Below are 21,167 nucleotides of genomic sequence, written 5' to 3' on the forward strand. Positions count from 1 at the left end.
TTTTTGAATAATAAAATTATGCTTTAATAAATTCTTTATATTAATCAAAAAATATAAAATTAATCTTACTATTAAAAAAAACCAAAAAATAAACCTATATTAAAACTAAAATCGTTTGAAACTATCTTTTTCAAAAACAAACATTTCGAACCAGAATTAAATATATTTATTGGGTATAAAAAGCAATTAGATATTAGTTGCCTTCATTTTAAGAACAAAAAATAAAAACTTCAGTTGGTATTAAAAATAATAGCTTGATTACAATTTTGAATTAAAAAAAAGACTTATTAAAAGCCTTAAAAAAGAGTACACGATTACTAATAAACTTTAAAAAATAAAAATTGTTACGAATATTAAAAAAAGTAACGATTCAAAAGTTTTACAATTGTAAGTTTACGAGACTTTATGAAAAAAGAAGTGTCCATACTTGCTATTTTTTTGTTATTAAAATATCCGTATCTTATGTACTTACGATGAATTATCTATGAATAAATCAAAAATAAATTAAGAAAGACTCACTTCAAAGACAGTTGCTTACTCGAGCATGTCTTGAGAACCAGACAAACTCATTAACGCGTGACGTAACTATTGCTAAGTAAATAAGTCAACTGACACCGCGTAGAAATTAATATATCATTAACAACAAGCAAAAGTAGGTTTTAATATATAATAACAAAAATAATATTCAATTTTTTTTATACATTATAGTTTACTCAATATTCAAACTATCTAAAATAAATTAATGTCTATATAGAGGTTATTTTTTTTAACTAACATTGGCTCTTATTTGAAGGCTTTAAGTCTTTACTAAAAATACTTTATATAAAAAAATGAAGTTTAGCTATATCTAGAGATAAAATCGGTTTTAGAAAAAGTTTTTGATACAAACAAATAGAATGTGAATTTTTTACTTGGGCTTTTCTCGGATTTTCAAAATATTAGCTAAAGAAAAATTTTCTCTTTAATTTTTAAAACAATTTACTTAAAATTTTTAGAATTTTTTCTTATACTACAAACAGCTTGTAGTAAGCAGGTAGTTAAAAAAAAAATTTTATGACCAAAATACATTTTGTTTTTTTTGATTCAAATGAACTGTTAAAAATCTTCGCCTTCCATCATAAACCTATTAAACTCTCTACTTTTGATCGCTTATATCACAATAGTTACTTTCAACATTTAATATAAGTAAAACTTGGTAGTGTATATTTAAATGTTAAAAACAAAATAAACTTTAAAAATAAGTTTATTTCCCAATGGCTTTAAAAACAGTTTCAACAAATACTACAAATGTTAAGTTATATTTCCTTATTCCTAGAAGAGTACTAATGGTTTATCAATTATCACTCGTATATACACATAGTTAATTTTCTATTTTCGGTTTGTAGCAGTTTTAATTTTTTTATGTACAAATAAAGCTTTTTCTAAAAAAGTTTTTGTTATTTTTAAATTTACATTTTAAAAAGTACAGTATTAATTTGGAATAGTATTTTAAACTTTAGGTTTTCATTTGAAAACAAAGCTAGAAGAGTTTGCTATTTGTTTTAATACTTTAAAACAAAATTGTATTTATACTTTAAACTTCGTAAAAAGTAATTTAGTTAAATTATAATTTTTAAACTGGGTTTTCACTAACTTTAGTTTTTTAAACTAAAAAATTGTAATTTATTGGAATCAAAATTTAGAATTCTTAATGTTTTAAGATAAAAAAATTCAATGGATAAGACAAACTACTTCAAATCAATTAAATTAAAACAAAATCTTAAAATTTTTCATCAAATATGAAAAAAGTAGTAAATATTTTATAGCGGGTTTAGATAAAAGTTTCTCTTAAAATAAAAACTATTATAGTCTTTTATTAAAAATTTAAAGTATATTATTAAGATTTCATTTTTCAGTTTACGTTGTAAAACATAAAAAACTTTAAATTTAAAATATACTTAATAACAACAAGAATATAAACAAAATTTTTAGTTTAAAACAACAAAGTCAAGCTATGAAAGTTTAAGCCTTTTTGATGTAAAGCTTTCTAGTTAAAGGCAATTTTACAAACTTTTAATAAATAAAGTATACAGAGCCAAAAACATTTGATAAAATTTTAAAAGCTAACGAATTAAATAAAGCTCTAAATATTTATTGCCTGTTTTAAATAAAATATAATTGCTATACACAACAAGTATGTAGACTCTATTTAAATTTTTATACTGTTGATAAACTAAACTATCAATAAAGTTTATTAGCCGTGTTTTACAAGGTTTATATTTTCGTTTATCTACATATAATTTTTAAAATTTAAACACTAAGTACTTAAATTTAAGAACTTTTTGTGGAATAAGTGGTTGATACTTTAAGTGGCGTAAAATACTTTTATAATTCTGGATCTTTCAAAAGCAATTATATATATGATTTAAAATAGTTTTACTATTGTTCATTACACAAACAGATTGGTTGTGTAGCATACTATCTTTAGTTTTAAAGGTATCGTGTTACATACTAAAAATATCTAATATTTTCTTAATTTTTTTTTAAGGTTTAGATTAAATCTTTCTTGTTTTTACAATATATGTTTAGCATATATCATTACAACAAACAATCAGAGAAAAGTTGAACTAACTTTCAAAAAACTTAATAAAAAAGAATCTAAAAATAAACTAAAATCTTAAACTTTATTTAGGCAAACAAGTCAAACTAATGTCAGTCTAATCACTTTATTTTATTAATAGTCATTAATTACCTGAATTCAAATATACCCGAGGAATAAACTTATAAAATATAATGATGGTTTAAAAATTAAAAGTATATATTATCTGTAAGAGATAATTAACAATACTTAAAAGTATTTAAACTTAACACTTTTAAATTTAGTTTATCAAAACTTAAAGTTTTGTGCACCCAAAAAGTTTAATATATATCGGTTTAATTCAGAATGTGAAACTATTACAAAGTATAATATGTTAAGAAATAAAAAAACAATTCAATATTGATAAAATAGTAAATATTTATTTTATAAGGCTGTAAATAAAATAAAAGTTGTAAATTGTGCTCTTCAAACTACAACAACCAATAAAACTAAATGGTTATATTTGTTTGTTTTAGACTATTTTCCATAATAAAAGTAAAATTATAAAGTATCGTAAAAAACTAAAAAGGTTAATTAAATTATATCTGCAAAAGGTAGCCAATAAGTTACTAATGTTAGTAAATTATTTTTGTATCTTTTTTACTCAATGATCTGCATCGAGCTTCTTTGATGCTGCATTAATAGAAAGGTTAGTTTTGGGCTAAATTAAAAATTAAAAATTTAATATTAATAAGCTCTAAAACATTTTAAAAAACAATTTTATTCAAAATACACAATCAAGGTATTAACGGTTTTTAAATTCATAATTTAGTTTCTAAATAACATTTAATTAAAACTGAAAAGATGAAGTATTAAACGTTAATAATTTCAGTTACAGTATACTTAAATATTAAAGTCTTTAAGTCGTAATCTATGTTATGGTTTAGGTTGTCTAGATTGTAATAATTCTCAATAAAGTAATTTACAGAACTCACAACAGGCAGACATTTAAAATATGACAATAAAAAGTAATTCTAGCCGAGAAGAGTGTTGTTAATCAAAACAGCGCTGAAAGTCAAGTCAACTGAAGTAAGTCGTCTGTGACGACACACCATTTCAAAATGCAAAGTCTACATTTTGTTATTAACAAATATATCGACTTAGTTTAAAAAACCGTCGACAGAACAATTTTAAACCAAGCGTTTTGATAAAAACATAATTTGTTTTCTAGTAAAATGCTTATCAATTAATATAGCTATTGTACTAAACAAAAAAAAGTGCTTTATTTTTTTCAACTTTCTTAGTTTAAAACTAATCATACTACAACTTTAAAATTTCTAATGCTTATTATTGAACGTTTCAAAATAAACTTTTCAACGTTTAAAAATTCAATTTAATAGCTTGAACAAATTTTTATGTTTTTTTCGTAGCAAAACAGTATTAATTATGTTCGTTTTTGAATTATGAAATAGTTGTACCAATAATAAAAAAAGTAAGTTAAATAAAAATACATAAAACTGCTATCAAATAGTTTTTTATAAAAAAAAATAATACATAGAAGTTAGTTTTATATTATTTATTAACTATATTAAAAAATCATTTTGAAATAGAAAACCTGTTTATAAAACCTTTATATTTTTAAAATTAATAAGTTATTAGTTTTTAAAAGCCTACAAAACAATTTTTTTCTAATTTCTCATCGTTTAGTTTATAAAGGTACATAAGTTTATGTAGGAGGCACGCAGTTAAGTAAATATTTACACAAAAGATTGTCTTGTAGTTTTAACAAGCTGTCTTCGTCGGTGGTTTACATAAAACCTTTAAACCATTTAATTTTATTGTTTTTTCAAAGCTAAAACTAAATACTTAGATTATAAAAATCAAAAGTAATATAAAAAAATAAGGATTTACTTATAAGATTTACTTTTGTAGTTAGATGTTTTTCCTTTTAAACTTTTGTTTTGTGTTAACTGTTTAAGTAAAAAACTTTGGAATTTAGAAATACTGAGAACAATGATGCTTTTAAATTAAACTTTTTCGATCAATCAAAAACCAGTAAAAGCTTTTTTTGACTATAAATTATTATACTGTTGTAATTCTAAGTTAGGTGATAAATTTTAAAGAAATCATATGAGGCATAAAAAGCTATTTTATAATGTTTGATACAGGCTTAATTATAAGTAGCTTTTTTACTGCTTAGTTTTTATAGCAAAACTCAAAAAAAAATTGCTTTAACAAAATAGTATAAATACAAAATTGTATAAAATTTAAGCTGTCTATCCATCCACAAGTTTCGATATCCATTAGCTCCTTTACACTTAGACCTTCATTAACAAAACTGTTTATACTGTTTTAAGCCATTAAATGTAAATTAATGTTGAAAGTTAAACTTATATTTTTAAATTTTTATTCCTTTAAGCAGTTATACTAAAATCGTTCACAACAATTTTTGATACAAATTGAAGGTTTTCTTTTACACAACTAAAATACTTTTTTGATTACAAGATTAACTTATATATATTCTATTTATTACAAGATATTAGAATAAGTAAAATATATTAAATCTCATTATCATGTATTGAAAAAATATAAAGTTGTAAATTACATGACTTTGAAGAACTTTTTGTTACCTTTTATACACTAAGGTTTATATTTAAAATATAATAACAGAAAAACTTGAACTCAAATTCAAAAATAAAAAATAAAGTTTTTTTGTAGGTAATACAAAATAATTTAACAATTGGTAAACAGCACAATATTTCTTGCGATATTTTTTATATTTATATTTTTATTGGAACTTTATATAATTAAAATTTTGTGATCGCTTTTTTGTTTTAGTATTTGTTTGGTCAGATAAGTAGATATAAATAAGTTTTTTTGACAAATAATTATATAGTTTTTAATTCTAAGTATTCATGAAAATAAATCTAAGTTCTTAGCAAAAACGTCTACAGATTTAATTTTAGCGGTGAATAAATATTTATTACACCTTATTAGCAGCTAAACTAGAACCTAGATAAACATTAAAATATATAATAACACAAATAACATAGGTCAGTTCAAACAAAGAGTTGTCCATGCTAATTAGATTTAAAATACTAATCATTATACTATAATTTTTTTAACCACAAATAGCTACAAATCTTACTCTGTAACTAATATAAAATCTTTTTTTTTTTAAATTTTACTGTACTGCTTTATTGAACTCAAATAAAATTATTTTTTCTGTTTAGATTTTAATCTATACTACAATCAGTCAACCATTTTTACAATACCCTGTTTTCTGCAACAATAAGTCTCTTTATATAGAAAAGTAATAGTTTATGTAGAAACAATACTTTGAGCTATTTAACAAAGTAGTAAATTATGTAAGATACAAGTAAGGTGCAAAATTCTAACAATAAACTTCAGAAAATTTAGGTATGAATTAACAATTGTTTATGTCGTAACTTGTTAATTAGAAAAAAATACTTTTAACATAGCAAGCTAATTTAGCCTGAGTATGGGAGACGAAAATTAATAGTTTTAAACCAAAACATGTTTTTCCTTGAGGCGACACAAGCCGCAGATTATTACGTAGTCGTACATTGTGACGTAACTCAAGTGCCAGGCCTATCAAAATTCCTGCATGGATTTACAATGGACAAACATTTATCAAAGTGCCTTTACAATTTTAAAACTGTATATTACTTTTGTAGATAAAAACAAAAGTTAACCTTCCAAACTATAATTTTCAAGCGAATAGTTTTAGAATAAATTTAATAAATTCAAAAAAAATATTTGAGTAATTAAAACTATGCGCCTATTTAACGGGTTTCGAAAAACTTTATTTAGTTTAGATTAAATACTTTAAGTAAGTTTGTAAATTATGAAGAATAAGATTTCTTTTCTGTCTTTAAAAAAAAAATTAAATGTTAATCACTTAACATACATAATATTATATTATAAAACAATATGTAGTTCTAAAACTGCTGTACTTTTTTGTAAGACTAAACAAAGCAATTGATAAGTATTTTCGTGTTCTTAAAAACAGGATTTTGTTTTCAAATGTCTTAAATGAAATCAAAAGTAAAGATGAGTGTTTGAGATCATTAGACCACAATCCTTTGGTAGACTGTGACCTGGGTTTCGTTTATGACCTAGGCTTGTCTCATGGCAAATTCAAGTCCAGATTTAGGCTTGGTTAGACTTTTATCGATGTTTTCTTAAATCAAAAGTAGTATTTTTTATTAAACAAAAAAAAAAGCTAGCTTATTGTATCCATTTTTAGGCTTACATAAATACTTAAACTACTTATAAAAACTCTTAATACTTAATTTATAGTTTTCAAGTTTGTTATGCTTCACAAAAATATTATACTATATAAAAACTTAAATGTTACATATAAATCTCTCAAGATTAATGTTTCTCAAGATCTTGTCTAGAGGTGTAAAAATTATACCATTGATTGTTTATATGATTTTTTTAATACGTTGTTTTCGTTATTAGTTGACTACACTACAACAAAAACACTTAGTATATTTTTTATACAAAGATAGCACTAATTTTTCTATCTAAGTAATCAATGATGTTACATACAGCTATATTATAGCATAAGTTAAATTTAATGACTAAGGCATTTAAATTAATAAATGGGTAATTTCACTGAATTGAGCTGTTTGAAAAAAAATAGTTATAAAATCTTAAAATAAAGCATTTTTATAAAATCTTTTTTTATTTCTTAAAAGTTAAGAAAAAGTTTTTAAATCTATAAAGAATAGTTTTTCTACTTTTAAGTTGTAGAGATTTTTTATTGTTTTTTTTTTAAATCTAACCTACAGCATTGTTTTTTAACTGTATCTAGTCTATACGTCCAGGACAATACTTTAAAATATATCCTAGTAGTGTACGACTCGATAACCGAAAGAGTTTTTTGTACACCAAGTCCTTAGACCAAACTTTTCTGAGCGCTTTTTTTCGTTGTTCAAAGAAAAAATATTTCTTAAAGTTTTAGTGTTGTTTGTTTTAGGCCTTGCTTATTAGTTTTATAGACATCGAAATACTAAGTGCAATGAAAATAAAAATTTACCCATTTGAATAAAAATCCGAAATGGGCAAAATCGTGATAGTTTCTGTACAGGTTTGTTTTCAAAATCAAGAGCCGGTAGATCACCTATGTCCAGTTACTTATGTTCGCTGTTCAAGTTTAAAATGATTGTAAAACGTAATGAAGTTATTTTGATGCATTAATTAAAGTTTGATCTCCACAGTAACTTTATTAGACAAGCCTAAAAGCATATAAATATAAACAACTAAACTTTCATAAAAAAAAAACATAGGAAAAAGTGCTTTATAGACGTACTAAAACTTAAAATAAAACTATGATTTTTCAAACATTAAATTTCTAGAAAAACAAAATTTTGTCGTAACAAAATTGTTAAAAACTAACTTAGTATTTTTAAACAAGAAAACTTAAATGCTTTTTAAAACTCACAGCTTTATTAAAGTTTAAATTTCAGCAACAAAACCGAGTTTGTTTGTAGAATGTTAATAAAATGAACAAAAATAATATTATTTAAATCATGTGAATTAGTAATAAATTGTCAAAAACCATATAGAACTTTATATTTTCGTAAGTTGAACTGTACTATATTGAATAGAAATCGACATAGTTTGAATAGTCATAATTAGAAAAGTTGTGTTATTTTTTCTTCTAATTTAAAATGCTATAGTTTTATTTTCAAAATAAAATATAAATATTTTGGAGTTAAAAATGTCAGAATTTCAGTTGTCGGAGTTTGAAATGTCGTAGTTTGAACAGGCATGTCGTCAAAAATAGCTAGTTTGGCAAAACTCATAGCCGATAACATAAGCACCCCGCCGATCTCGGACGGTGGATGCAATACACGTTCGTCCTTATTTTTCAACAGGCCGGCGTAAAAAGCGAATGAGTCTTAGTAGACATCGAGATCGGGCGGGACGGCTCCCTTAAGCATATACTCAAAGTTGAGGATTTTTTTCTACCACCTAACCTGTTTTCATCTCATAATTTTACCCAGAAATTCGATAAACATGATTTTTAATTGACATTAGTCGCATACTTTAAATGTTACCAGGGGCGACAGACGGAAGCGACCACTACAGATAGTTTTGTTTGGATCGTTGGCTCCAAATGCGGGACCTTCACTATGGCACAAGTCAGAGATATCTGAAATAGATTTGCACATTTTTAATTAGTGGAGATCAAAATAATGTTTGCTTTTGCTGCAAAGTAGCTACCGTGATGCATGCCAGGCACGACTTTGTTCAGGACAAGGTTGGCAAAATTGGTCAGAATTGACATGCAGGCAGAGACGTCGACAAATTTCAACCACTAGAAGTTTTGCAAGCCTGATCCTTTCTATTAGTTTTGCGACGGCCTCGATCAGCAAAACGAGCGGCGAGTGGTATTTTGCGGTCTCAGGCCTAATTTCGAAATAAAAAATATTCGTGGGCCGCAGTTGTAGTTTTTTGTTTTTACTATATATAACGAACCCCAATACGTCTAGTGTAGGTACCAACATTTTTTTCGCGGTCCGCATACTTACCATTCGCTGACCGTAGTTTGTCGACCTTGGTTTAAAAAATACTTTAGTTTCCTGATGTTTTTATCGGCGATGCTTGTTAAAAGCTGTTTATAACATAATTTATTAGTTTTACAGTGCTTGGTGTTAAATATTCAATAAAAAAAATACATTATGAATTAAAGCTACCAACTACTTTTACAACAAATTAAGTAGTTTCACCAAAAATCAGTTGAAAAAAGTTTGCAAAGACAGTCAACTTTTAATTTTTACAACTTTTAATAGTTATTGGCTCTTTTCCTCGGAAATTTTTTTATATACAATATTATTAAAACATAAAAAAACTTTTGATATTGAAGGTTTATTTGAATGGTACTTCTTGAAACTTTTTTTTATGAACCGAATGTTATATTTTCAAAATTTAACATATACAACATACTCAGGTGTTTTGTTTACAAATTTATGTACTAGCTTAAAAGAATGATAATAAAGCATTTGCTTAAAAACATGTGTTTACTAATTTTTAACTGCTAGATTCTTTTAACAACAAAAACTAAAAAACTATTGAATAACTGCGGTAAAAACATTCATAAAAAAAACACATATAACTTTAATAAAATGAGTTCCTTATAATTTTTAAGCATGGGCTACAAATTTTAATGAGTGTTAAGTTAATTATATTAAATTTAATATAAACTCACTTAAATTAAACTATAAAATGTATCAACTACTTTTTGTTTTTTTAGCAAAATAGGAGCTCTACAGTTTATTAGTTACATTATTAGTTACAATTAGTACCATAGTTTTTTGATTATTTATATTTTATAAACTAATTTAAGAAAAACTTAAAAATAAACAAGTTAAGTTAAAACTTTATTCAAAAACAACGGTAAAAATCAAATAACATCAAATAACAACAATAAATCAAATAACAACGGTTAAAATTGTAATCTCAAACCCTATTGCTAATTATAATAGGGAATTTTTTTCTAAAAAGTATTTATTTTTAAACATTCATCTTACACTTTATAACAGGGGTCGACAGGCAATTGGTGGTCTCAGGCCAAATTAAAAAAAATATTTTTGTAGGCCGCAGTTGTAGTTTTACTTTTTACTCTTCCAAAAAATCTAGTACATATAAATTTTAAATTCCTCGTAGATATTACTTAAGACCTTATTTTTGCTGTTCACTTCAAACCTGATAATATGTAGTGTACGTTTCAAAAGTTTTCTTTTTCGGCCAACTTTGCAAACTCGAGAATCACAGGTTTTACCTTTCATGGGATGCATCTCATTTAAATTAAAATATGCTTGCATGCTGCACTTTTACTTTTCATGGGCTGCATGTAACCAGCGGGCCGCAGTTTGCCGACCCCTGCCCTAATCATTACTCCTGGAAGGTAAGCGGCTCCTTCCGCCGTTAAGGCGAGGGGCAGGTGACTTTAATCATTGTTCGAGCAGCGAGCAACGAGTCCGAGTTTAGCGGACATCGTCGATATAATTAGATGTAACAAGATACGAAAGTCGGCAAGAGCGACTGTTTTTAAGAGGCTAAAACAAATTAAATCTCAATTAGAGGTTAAGAGTAAGTCACACTGTGAGCCGTAAAGGCAAGAGAGTAAGCCACTCTGAGCAGGCAGAAACGGTGAGGACTAAACCCCGTGTGACTCGCTAAAACAGACCAAGTCCGGTGTCCGTACCCGGTCAGAGGATGCGATCTGTTTGCACGACGATGGTGCCAGGGAGCCGAAAGGCAAGCCCAATTCGAAATTGGTCGCAACCATAGAGCTGTTGCAGCCGGGGCTTCAGAAATGCTTTTTCTATAAGCATTTGAACGTGCGGTTGAGATCGGGTGCGTAATACACAAATATCATTCTTTGAGAACTTACAAATAGCTTATTTAACAAAAGCTATATATTACAAGTATAAAAAGTAACATAAGAAGAATTTGTTTTAATTAAAATTAAACTTTTCATAAAGACTTTTTTAACTTTATTATATTAAAAATTTACCTCTATATCTTAGCTGTTAACTGATCTAAAACTTTTGTAACTTAATTACACTAATGTGTATTTATTTAGAAAAAAAAATTCTTCATTTATATTGCAAACCTTAAAAGTGTAGTGAAGCAGTCACCATCAGTGAATAATTGTTAGAATTTAACTTTAAAAGTATCATAAAAGTTATTGGAATAAGATATTTATTTACATAATTGTAATTCTTTATTTTTGAAATGTTATATATAAGCTTTATTAACGCTAGGTATATATAAAAATCAAGTAGAAACCTTAACTGAAATATCTTGAGCAGCGGGTATGTACCTTATCATAAGATTTGCACCATTTATTACGTGATGATAAATTATGTGTACACTAGACTATAAAAGTTTTAGCTACTATTAAAAACACTGTTTTTATGTCTTTTTTGTCGTAATATATAAAAAAGTGCTAAGGAATGTTAATATATGTTGTATCTGTAGAATTATTAAGCTTTAGCTCATTTTAGTTTATATGTTTATACTTGTTTCAGATATTCACATTATTAATAAGTTCACTTAATTCAACAAGGAGTTATTCTTCATGAAAAATATTTATACAATATAATTGCGTATAAACTAAAATGAGCAAAAGCTTAATAAATCTACAGTTATAACATATATTAACATTCCTTAACACATTATTTATATATTACTACAAAAAAGACATAAAAACAGTGTTTTTTAATAGTAGCTAAAACTTTTATAGTCCAGTGTGCACATAATTTATCTTCATGTAAATCATCTTATTATGGCTGTGATAAAGTGCCCAATTCAAAAATGCAGCTACCAAACGTCAGATGAATCATGTGAGTTAGTTTGCAGGCTTCTGGACCTACATAAAGTTGACCATGAAAAGAATTCTAGTTCATCAAAAAGTGTATCAATGCCAAATAAACTTCAACTGATTTGGCAAAGAGTGGACTTCGGGATCAGCCAAGAAACATGGCTTGCGTTCATTCGTAGGTGGGAGGCATTCAAAATTGATTCAAACATAAGCAACTATAATGCAAGCATACAACTGTTTCAATGTGCGAATGAGAAACTTGGTGATCTCATGTTGGCAAATGATCCTAGATTGATGTCTAAATCAGAATACTATTTAGCTAAGTTGATGGAGTCAGTAGCAGTCATAAAAATTGCACTTAGTGTAAAAAGAGCAGAACTAGTGAGATTACATCAAGAACACGATGAACCTTTTGAACATTTGCAACCCGTGTTCGAAGTAAGGTAGAAACTTGTAATTTCACTACAGTTAGTAAATGTGCATGGGGAAACAAAATGTTACAAGTTATACAGAACAAGCAATTAAAGACACGATGCTTGCAGGTGTAGGTGACGAAGATATTAGAAGAGAAGTTTTAAGCACTGAAGATATCTTGTCCAGGTCATCGTTTGAGATAATTTCCTTTATTGAAAGGTAAGGAAATGGGCAGACATGCAACAGAGAACTCTCGAAATGTATCAGCCGTATCTTCGTTACAACGACAAGAAAACAATCTTTAAATGTAGGGGATAAGTCCCAATATGTACCTTGCCAGCGCTGCAAAAAGTTATTTTATCCATTCAAAGGGAAACGAACTCAGAATGTAAAACCTTTCAGATATTGTTTTTCTTGTTGGCGCATTCAGTCAAAGAAGATTACTGCTGTTCAAACCTATGATGATAACTCCTGTTTTATGCAACAGAATACACAAGTAATGTCATTACACGCTAATAAAAGAATTATGTAGCAAAACATTATCTTTGTACACAGAAATTCGACCGTCACGTGCATCAATTAAAATCACCAAGTACGGCACAAATAAGTCTGTTATGGTTAGTGCGTAAGCTGATACTGGTGCACAGTCAAATCTTTGGAGATGGAAAAACTTTCAAGATGCTGGTTTTGGTAAGAATGACCTACTTCCTGTATCAATAACATCGGGCTGTTAACAAAATTCTAATAAGTATTTTAGGCGCTTTCAGAGCTACTGTTAGTGAAATGTCTCTAAAAAATGAGGTAGTCAGCTGCAATAGTACTATTTATGTCAGTGACTCAATGACTGGGTTTTTTCTCTCGTATAAAACAATGGTTGAACTTCTATTTATATACAGAAATTTTCCCATTATTGGTTCTCAGCTGCCTCATCAGTATTCTTAAGTTGTTGCAAATGTGAATGAAAAAGATCAAAGAAAACTCAAGTCACACGAGGTAACCTGCAGTTGCCCAACCAGAAGCAAAGTTCCAGATAAACCATGCAAGCTTCCATTCAAGACTACAAGTAAAAAAGTTAGTAAGATGAGTGAAGGGCTTCTGCAAAGATATGCAGCTTCTAAGTTTAATTTATGTCCACATAAACCACTTAAGCAAATGAGTGGGCGCCCACTCAAAATTCATTTAGAGAATGCTGCTAAACCTCGTAACTTACATACTCCGGCAAACGTACAAATTCATTGGCAAAAGCAGGTTGAAGCGGATCTCATAAGGGATAAGAAGATAGGTTTTTTGGAACGTGTCCCATTTGGTGAACCTGTAATCTTGTGTCATCGTATGCTTATCACAAGGAAACAAAATGGGCCACCTAGAAAGTACTGTAGATCTCTCACCTCTTAACAAGTACTGCAAGAGATAGAAACGAGCTTCATAAACTCCGTTTAAGTTGGCACGCAGAATTTCAAAATGAATATTCAAGACTGTAACAGATGCTTGGAACGGGTATCATGGAGTTCCTTTGAGAGAAAGTGATAGGCATCTTACAACATTTATAACTCCGTTTGGTAGGTTTCGTTATACTAGAGCACCTCAAGGCTTTGTTTCGTCTGGTGATGGTTACAATCGTCGTTTTTCAGCTATCTTATCTGATTTTGATAGAAAGGAAAGGTGTGTAGATGATACTGTGTTTTATGATTCTGAATTAGAGTGTCACTGGTGGGAACAATAGATTTTTTGTCAAAAGTTAGAAAAGTTGGCATATTCCTTAATCCAAAGAAGTTCCAGTTCTGTCAGAAGTCAGTTGATTTCGCAGGTTTCAGAATTTCAAATGAACGCATAGAACCTTTACCAAAATACTTGGACTCAATTCGGAAATTCCCAACACCAAAGTCTGCCACAGTTATGTGGAGCTGGTTTGGCCTAATAAATCAAGTATCCAACTATGCCAAACTTCGTAAAGTTATGGCACCTTTTAGAGAATTTCTTAGCCAAAACACAAATTCATTTTGACAGAAAATTTAAACTTAGCATTTAATGAGTTAAAATAAATGATTGTTGATGCAGTAAGAAGCGGTGTACAATTTTTTATCTTGGAAAGTTGAAATGTCTAAGACCTGACTGGTCGAAGCAAGGCTTAGACTACTTTCAAATACAGAATTACTGCAATTGCAATAGCCGATTACAAGACTGCTGCACCACTGGTTGGAAGGTGAAACTTGCAGGTTCAATGTTTTTAAATGGAGCAGAAAAGAGTTATGCTGCCATTGAAGGAGAGTCGCTTGCCATTGCTTGGTCGTTAGAGCAGACAAAGTATTTTACTAAGGGCTGCAAAGATCTTGTGGTTGTTACGGATCATAAGCCACTAATAAAGTTTTTTGGCGATCGTGCTTTAAACGAAATTAAGAACACACGAATATTTAGACTGAAACAATGCACACTACAAAGCTTCTTGAAGTACAGTACATCCCTGGTAAAACCAATTAAGCTGCAGACGCTGCATCACGTCATTCTACCCTGTCAAATGAAATGAATTCGCATGATGGTGACTTGACTAATGAATCATTTCTTATTGCTTCATTAAGTAATAAAGTACGCCGTTTAATAGCAATCACTTGCTAAGAAATTGTATAAGAGACGTTAAATGAAAAACTACTTTCAAGAATTTTTAGGTGTATTGAAGAAGGTCGAAGTTTAAAACATGATGAATTTTTGTCGATGGTGCTTTGTACGTGAGTGATAAAGTTATACTTTACAAGAACAGAGTAGTTGTGTCTTTAAGTTTACCACCTCGTGTTCTCAACAAGTCACATTCAGCGCACCAAGGTGTAACATCAATGCATGCTCGTGCCCAACAGATTGTCTTCTAGCCTGGGATTACACAGGACATTGGATCAATTCGAGAAAAGTGTTAAAGCTGCAACCAAAACTTTCTTTCTCAACCATCGCTCCCACAAGAGTTATCTGATCCTCCTACAAGTCCTTTCGAGAAGATATTTGCAGATTTTTTTCAGTTTGCTGGAAACAACTTTCTAGTTTTAGGTGAAAGACTGTCAGGTTGGACAGAAATATTTTCACCACCCAGCGGAACATCTAAAGTAGGTACGCGTTGTTTGATTAAGTGCACACGAGACTTATTTTCTAGATTTGGAGTACGTGAGGAGATATCAAGTGATGGTGGACTAGAATTTTTGTCTAGTTCAACAAAGGAATTTCTTAAAACCTGAGATGTTAATCACCGAGTAGCTTCAGCAAACTATCTAAGCTTAAATGGAAGAGCAGAAGTCGCTGTAAAGCAAGCAAAAAGACTCCTAAGGTCCAATGTTACTTCAGGTAGCCTAGATAGCAATAGATTTTTAAGTGTGATATTTCAGTTGAGAAACACCCCTGACAGCGACTGTAAAGTATCCCCATCTAAAATAATATATGGACGACAGCTGCGAAATGGTTTTGCTTTTTTAAACAAGCTGGACAAGTTTTATAATCCTGCGGTGCGACCTGTATGGAGATTAAAAGAAAAGCACTGTGTACAAAGTTGGTCCAAAAAGGAAGAAGCTATCAACCACAAAGCTAGGAAGTTACGACCTTTGTACGTTGGCAGTAGATGTCTACTTCAGAACCAGAGCGGCAACCATCCACGTAAATTTGACAGTAGTGGAGTTGTAATGGAGGTTCTTACGCATGATCAATTTGTGGTGAGAATTGATGGCTCACGGAGATTGACGCGAAGGAATAGAAGGTTGTTCAACCTAATCTCAACGAGTATTGATGCATAGGCATTCTATGGTTGATGTCGAGATCAACCTAGCTCACAAGAGGACAATGTAAGTCATCAATCTCCTGATTCGCCTTCAATGTTTTCAGATTATTCGAATGATGCAAGAACTAATGAGACAAATGAAGCTGATGGGGATCATAAGAATGTTGGGGAAGAGCAAACTACTGCTTCTATGGTTCCCATAAAAAAAGAAAGTACCACTTACTCTGCGAAGGTTTAAAGACTATAATACCCCAGGTCCAAATTGGTGAAGTTAACAAAGACAGAATGGATTCACGTTAAATTTGATATCTTTAGTTGTGTAGAATTTAATTATAATGTTTTCATTTTGTTGTATTACAGTTATACTATTTATTTTTTAATCGTTAATTTGTTAAAGCGTTTTCTTCAGCTAAAGCTAACTGAATTTTATTAGTATATCCAATCTATTTAAATTTTCAATACTTGTTGTTACTTATCAAGATTCCCTCATTTGAGCTTTGTTTTATCTTAAGTTTATTTTTCCAAAGATGAGCTGAGGGGATGTAGAATTATTAAGCTTTAGCTCATTTTAGTTTATATGTTTATACTTGTTTCAGATATTTTACATTATTATTAAATTTTTATTAATTCAACAAGGAGTTATTATTCAATAACTGGTTTTCTTTAAGAGAAAAGTCTAAAAAATGCCTTAAAAATACCTTCATTGTATCATACTTTCTGTACAAAGTAAAATAAGTTCTATGCACTTTAGTGTGCACATGTTCTCACCGTTAGGACCACTGATATTAAGAATAACTAGTAGTATAGAGAACAACTAATTTTAACAGTGTAAAAAATGTGTGTAAGCTATTATTAGAGAGGTGCACTTATCTTTAATACTTTAAAACTTTTTTTTATGCTGTACAAAAGCTTGTTTAAAAAACTCGAAATATTTTTTAGATTACATGAAACTATTTTATGTTATTCACTGAGAACGTTTCTTAAAACTAAATACTTGTAGACATCAAATTATAAAAACTTATTAAAACCTTAAAAGGTTATGAAGAAATACTTTTAAGTTAAATTTTTTTTAAAGACATTGTATAGTATCTTTACTTCTTTACAAATTTACTGTGAATGTTTATAAAATATTAAATTATACAATACTCTTTCAAATGTGTTTCAACACATTATAAGTAAAATTTATTTCAAAGTCTGAAAAGAACAAAGTATGTTTAGCTGCTAAAAAATAACTAAGTTTAAAAAGTATTATTAAATTTGTTTTACTTTGTTATTTTGATTAATTTTTAAAAACATTAACAAAAATATCTCTATAGTTGTGGCTTAAATATCGACTTAACCAAAGTATCACAATATTTCATACAAAAAAAAAAGTTAAGAACATTGACTGTTAAAAATTTTTACGAAGTAGTGTATCTACAAAAATCTATTGAACAATTTTTCAGCATACTATTTCGATAAACATATATTAGACTCACAAAAAGTGATTTAAAATTTTATAAGTTTTGTAATAAATTTGGAAAACATTATTATAGTTAAGAATACTACAAATAAAACATTATCAAAGTTATAAAAGGCATTAAATTATATAAAAAAGGAGTGTTCTGAAGCATTTTAGAATGACAACATCTTTTAATTTGTATCTTCAATTATTATCAACACTCGTAGACTTATACTGTTAAATATTTTTAACTTTATTAATAAAGTTTACATAGAAAGCTAAGAAATTAATTTATGTTTACTTTTTTTTAATTTGTTGAATAAAAAAAATCCTATTTTTATAAAGTTAAGTTAATTAAAAAAAAATTAAGTTAAATTAGCACCTAAATAATGATAGTGTTCAATAGAAATACAAACATAAGTTTTCTATAAAGAAAAACTAATAAAACAATTATAACTAACAGTTGCTGTGCTTTCAACTGTGTTGTATTTATCGCTTTTTGAAACTTTGTAAGTAGAAGTTTGACTGCTAAATGATTTAGACGTGGGTAGCTCTGAAAATACGCTAACTCTGCGAACTTTAGCATATATAGGATACCACCACACCTTTAATACACTTTCCGGTCTCACACAAAATAAGTAAAATATAAAAACGCCCTGTAAAGTATTTGTTTTTTTTTAGTTACTATTTTTTGAAAAATTCTAAAGTACTTTAAGTTCAACAAATAATTTAATTGTTTTTCTAAAAATGTTTACCTTTTAGACAATATTATAAACTTTTGTATCAATATGTGTATGATTACTGTATCCACCTCCTATATCAATCGCTTTTAAAGACATATCTTAAATTAAAAGCTTACTAAGCTTTTAGTTAACATACTAACAAAAATTCTTAAGTTTTAAACTGTAAAAAAATGTTTACTTTTAGGACCTAGTCAACGATAAATTTTGTATTAATGTTTACTTTATTTTATAGTTTTCATCTATGATTATTAACTGTTTAATTTTAGATAATTGATTCAAAACTTAGCAGTGGCGGCTCTAGACATTTTTTGTGGTGTGGCACATACCTTTTATTTTTTATAAAAGAGCACAGGTGCCCTTAACAGTGTCATTATCTTTAAAAAATCAAACAAGTTTGCTTATTTTCTCCAATAAATAATTGTAAACTAATAGTATTAACAAAGTAAGAATCCATTGAAACTAATTATTCAATTTTTAGTTCAAAGTGATTAATCAAGTTATTTTTTTACTAACAAGTATTATCAGTTTGAAAACTAATGAAAATAGTGTAAAGTTTCATTTTTTAAGTAAGTTCTAATTAATTGAAATTTTTTATGGCATCATTACAAATTTATGATTTAAAACTAGTTACAGATATTTTTGAGGAGTTTAATTTTTGTTAAGACTACTCCTTGTAAAAAATTTAAAATTTAGAAATCAGTTTGCAAACCCAACAATTTAAAAACTAGTAAAAAGGAACTAGAACATCAGTTAACTTAAGTAAAGTTTCTAGTAGAACAGTATTTCAATAAATAATCATCTTTTTTCCTTGTTTTTAGGGGTAGCATATGCTCCGTTAAACCAGCCTCTGCAACTTAGTCAAAGAAAACGCAATTTAATTTAGTTTTTAATTTAAACTTTATATTTTTTTACTCAATTAAATCTAAACCAATGGTTAGACTTAATACATCTTAGCGAGGTCTGTTATTCAACAGTTCTAGTTTATATAATATATGTTTAGAAAAAAAGTAAAAATGAAAATTCAAAAGTCGAAGTAAAACTGTAAAAACCTGAAAACTGTTGACAATAGTAAAAATCCAAGCAAAAACATGAACAAACTGAGGATCATGACTCAGCATCATCAGGAAACCGACCGACCATCCAAGTCCCAGAGTAGTTGTCAAGGATATCACCCGCACTGCAATACCTTGGTTTTTCTTTGCTTTCGATGCTTGAATCTGTTTATTGGTATATACCTTTGAACTTTAAAATTTATTATTGAAAACTTTTCATTAAGTGATTGTTATCATTTCTTTTATATAAATTTATTCCTTTAAGACTTTATTTTGTAAATTAACTAAGTTTCGGTCACCGACCTTGTCAAATTTTATTCAAATAGAATTCTTATTGAATAAGATTTTTATTTAAGCACTGACGAGGTCTTTGACCGAAACTTAGTTTGAAAAATAAATTCTTGAATGGATAAATTTATTATTTCCCCTCTAGTAGTTGAGCTCTCTTTATTTGTTTTCTTAGAATCAAATCATATAATATTTCCTTTATATAGTCAATAAAAAATATGCCTATGGTTTTAGACTATATAAAAATACATATTTTTTTAACAAACATTCTTCCGTTTGATCGTTGTCTCGCGCATCACCATGATAACAACGAAAACGTTGTGGACGATCACGAAAGCCATAATCATAATAAATCCAAAGTAAAGGGAGTCTTGATGAATCCAACATGCTGAAGATGCTCTATATTCCGAAATGTATATAAATGGGTCGTTTTCATCGTAAGCTGTAAATATTTCTCAACTAATATAAGTAATATATCTAATGATATACGTAGATATTATTTCTAATATTAATAAATTAATGCTAGGAATTTAAAAATGAATTCGAACACAAATTGTTTTCAAGAATATTAAACATTTTGTATTTATTAGATATGACGTTTCTAATGCTTTAATTGAAAAAAATAACTTTTAGTATGATACTAAGTTTGCAAAAAAGAACAATTCTTAACATTCTTGAAAACAATGAAGCTTTGAAATGTTTGTAACTTAACTTTACTCAAAGCATTATTTAAAATCGTTTTTTTTTCTAATTTTTTTGCTTTTACTATTTTTTTTGTATTTGAATTGCTAGGACTAATTTAAACTAGCAATAAATTTAATAAAAAAATTAGTAGACATATCAGTCATTATAAAAAGTTTGAAAAGTTATTAATATAATTATGCTTAGCTATTCGTCACTTAAAGTTTTCTCATAACTAAACTGTGTATACAGTATGTTAGTAACAATAAGTTTCTAAAGTTTTTGAAGATAATCACAGTATAAAGAGTCAGATGTGTTATTAATGTTACTTGAAATTAAAGTTAAACTAAGATTTACTATATACCATTTTAGAAGTAATTCTCGCTCTATACAATTTTTTTAATGTGCTATCTTTCTGATTATATGTACAACTAAGGTTACTAGTATTCGTCATTTCCCAGTTCACTTTCGTCTTGAGTAAAATATCTATAAGGTTAGCCATGCAAGTTTAACAAGCTATTAGGTCGAGAAAAAGTAGCAATTCGTGATTTGTTTTGTACAACCTCAACCGTCCTGCTAATGGAACAGATAACGAGGCTACACCTCCCCATGAATTAAGTAAGGTCATATGGGTTTTTACTTGTCATGGAAGATATAACTACGTAGGCCGTACACCTAACCCTTTCATGTCAGACGAGAACAAAATGTAATAGAAAATTTAAACAAGAAAAAGCATAAAGGAGAACGTTCATCCATTAACGAACAACACCTAAATACTTCTAGTTGTATAAAGAATTAATAGATAACAGGTTAGAAATTTTATCTAGATTAAAAAATACATACCACCTCTCATTTCTAGGGGTGCACGACTACTCA

At 28.1% G+C, this 21,167-nt stretch overlaps 1 protein-coding gene across 2 annotated transcripts in view; it reads right to left on the bottom strand.

Moving 5' to 3' along the window:
• Nucleotides 1-17,631: 17,631 nt before the first annotated feature.
• Nucleotides 17,632-21,167, bottom strand: part of LOC145835913 (uncharacterized) — a 41,848-nt gene continuing 38,312 nt past the window's right edge. For both annotated transcript variants that reach the window (XM_082943670.1, XM_082943669.1), the window contains exons 17-20: nt 19,877-20,052; nt 19,320-19,487; nt 17,989-18,183; nt 17,632-17,761 (exon numbers count right to left, since the gene is read on the bottom strand). In XM_082943670.1, the coding sequence (XP_082799796.1) occupies nt 17,732-17,761; nt 17,989-18,183; nt 19,320-19,487; nt 19,877-20,052 (569 nt within the window). In that variant the 3' untranslated portion in view covers nt 17,632-17,731. The remainder of the gene's footprint in view (nt 17,762-17,988; nt 18,184-19,319; nt 19,488-19,876; nt 20,053-21,167) is intronic.

The sequence above is a fragment of the Thalia democratica genome, chromosome 5 (assembly GCF_965202585.1).
Source record: "Thalia democratica chromosome 5, ktThaDemo2.hap1.1, whole genome shotgun sequence".
Classification (NCBI taxonomy): domain Eukaryota; kingdom Metazoa; phylum Chordata; class Thaliacea; order Salpida; family Salpidae; genus Thalia; species Thalia democratica.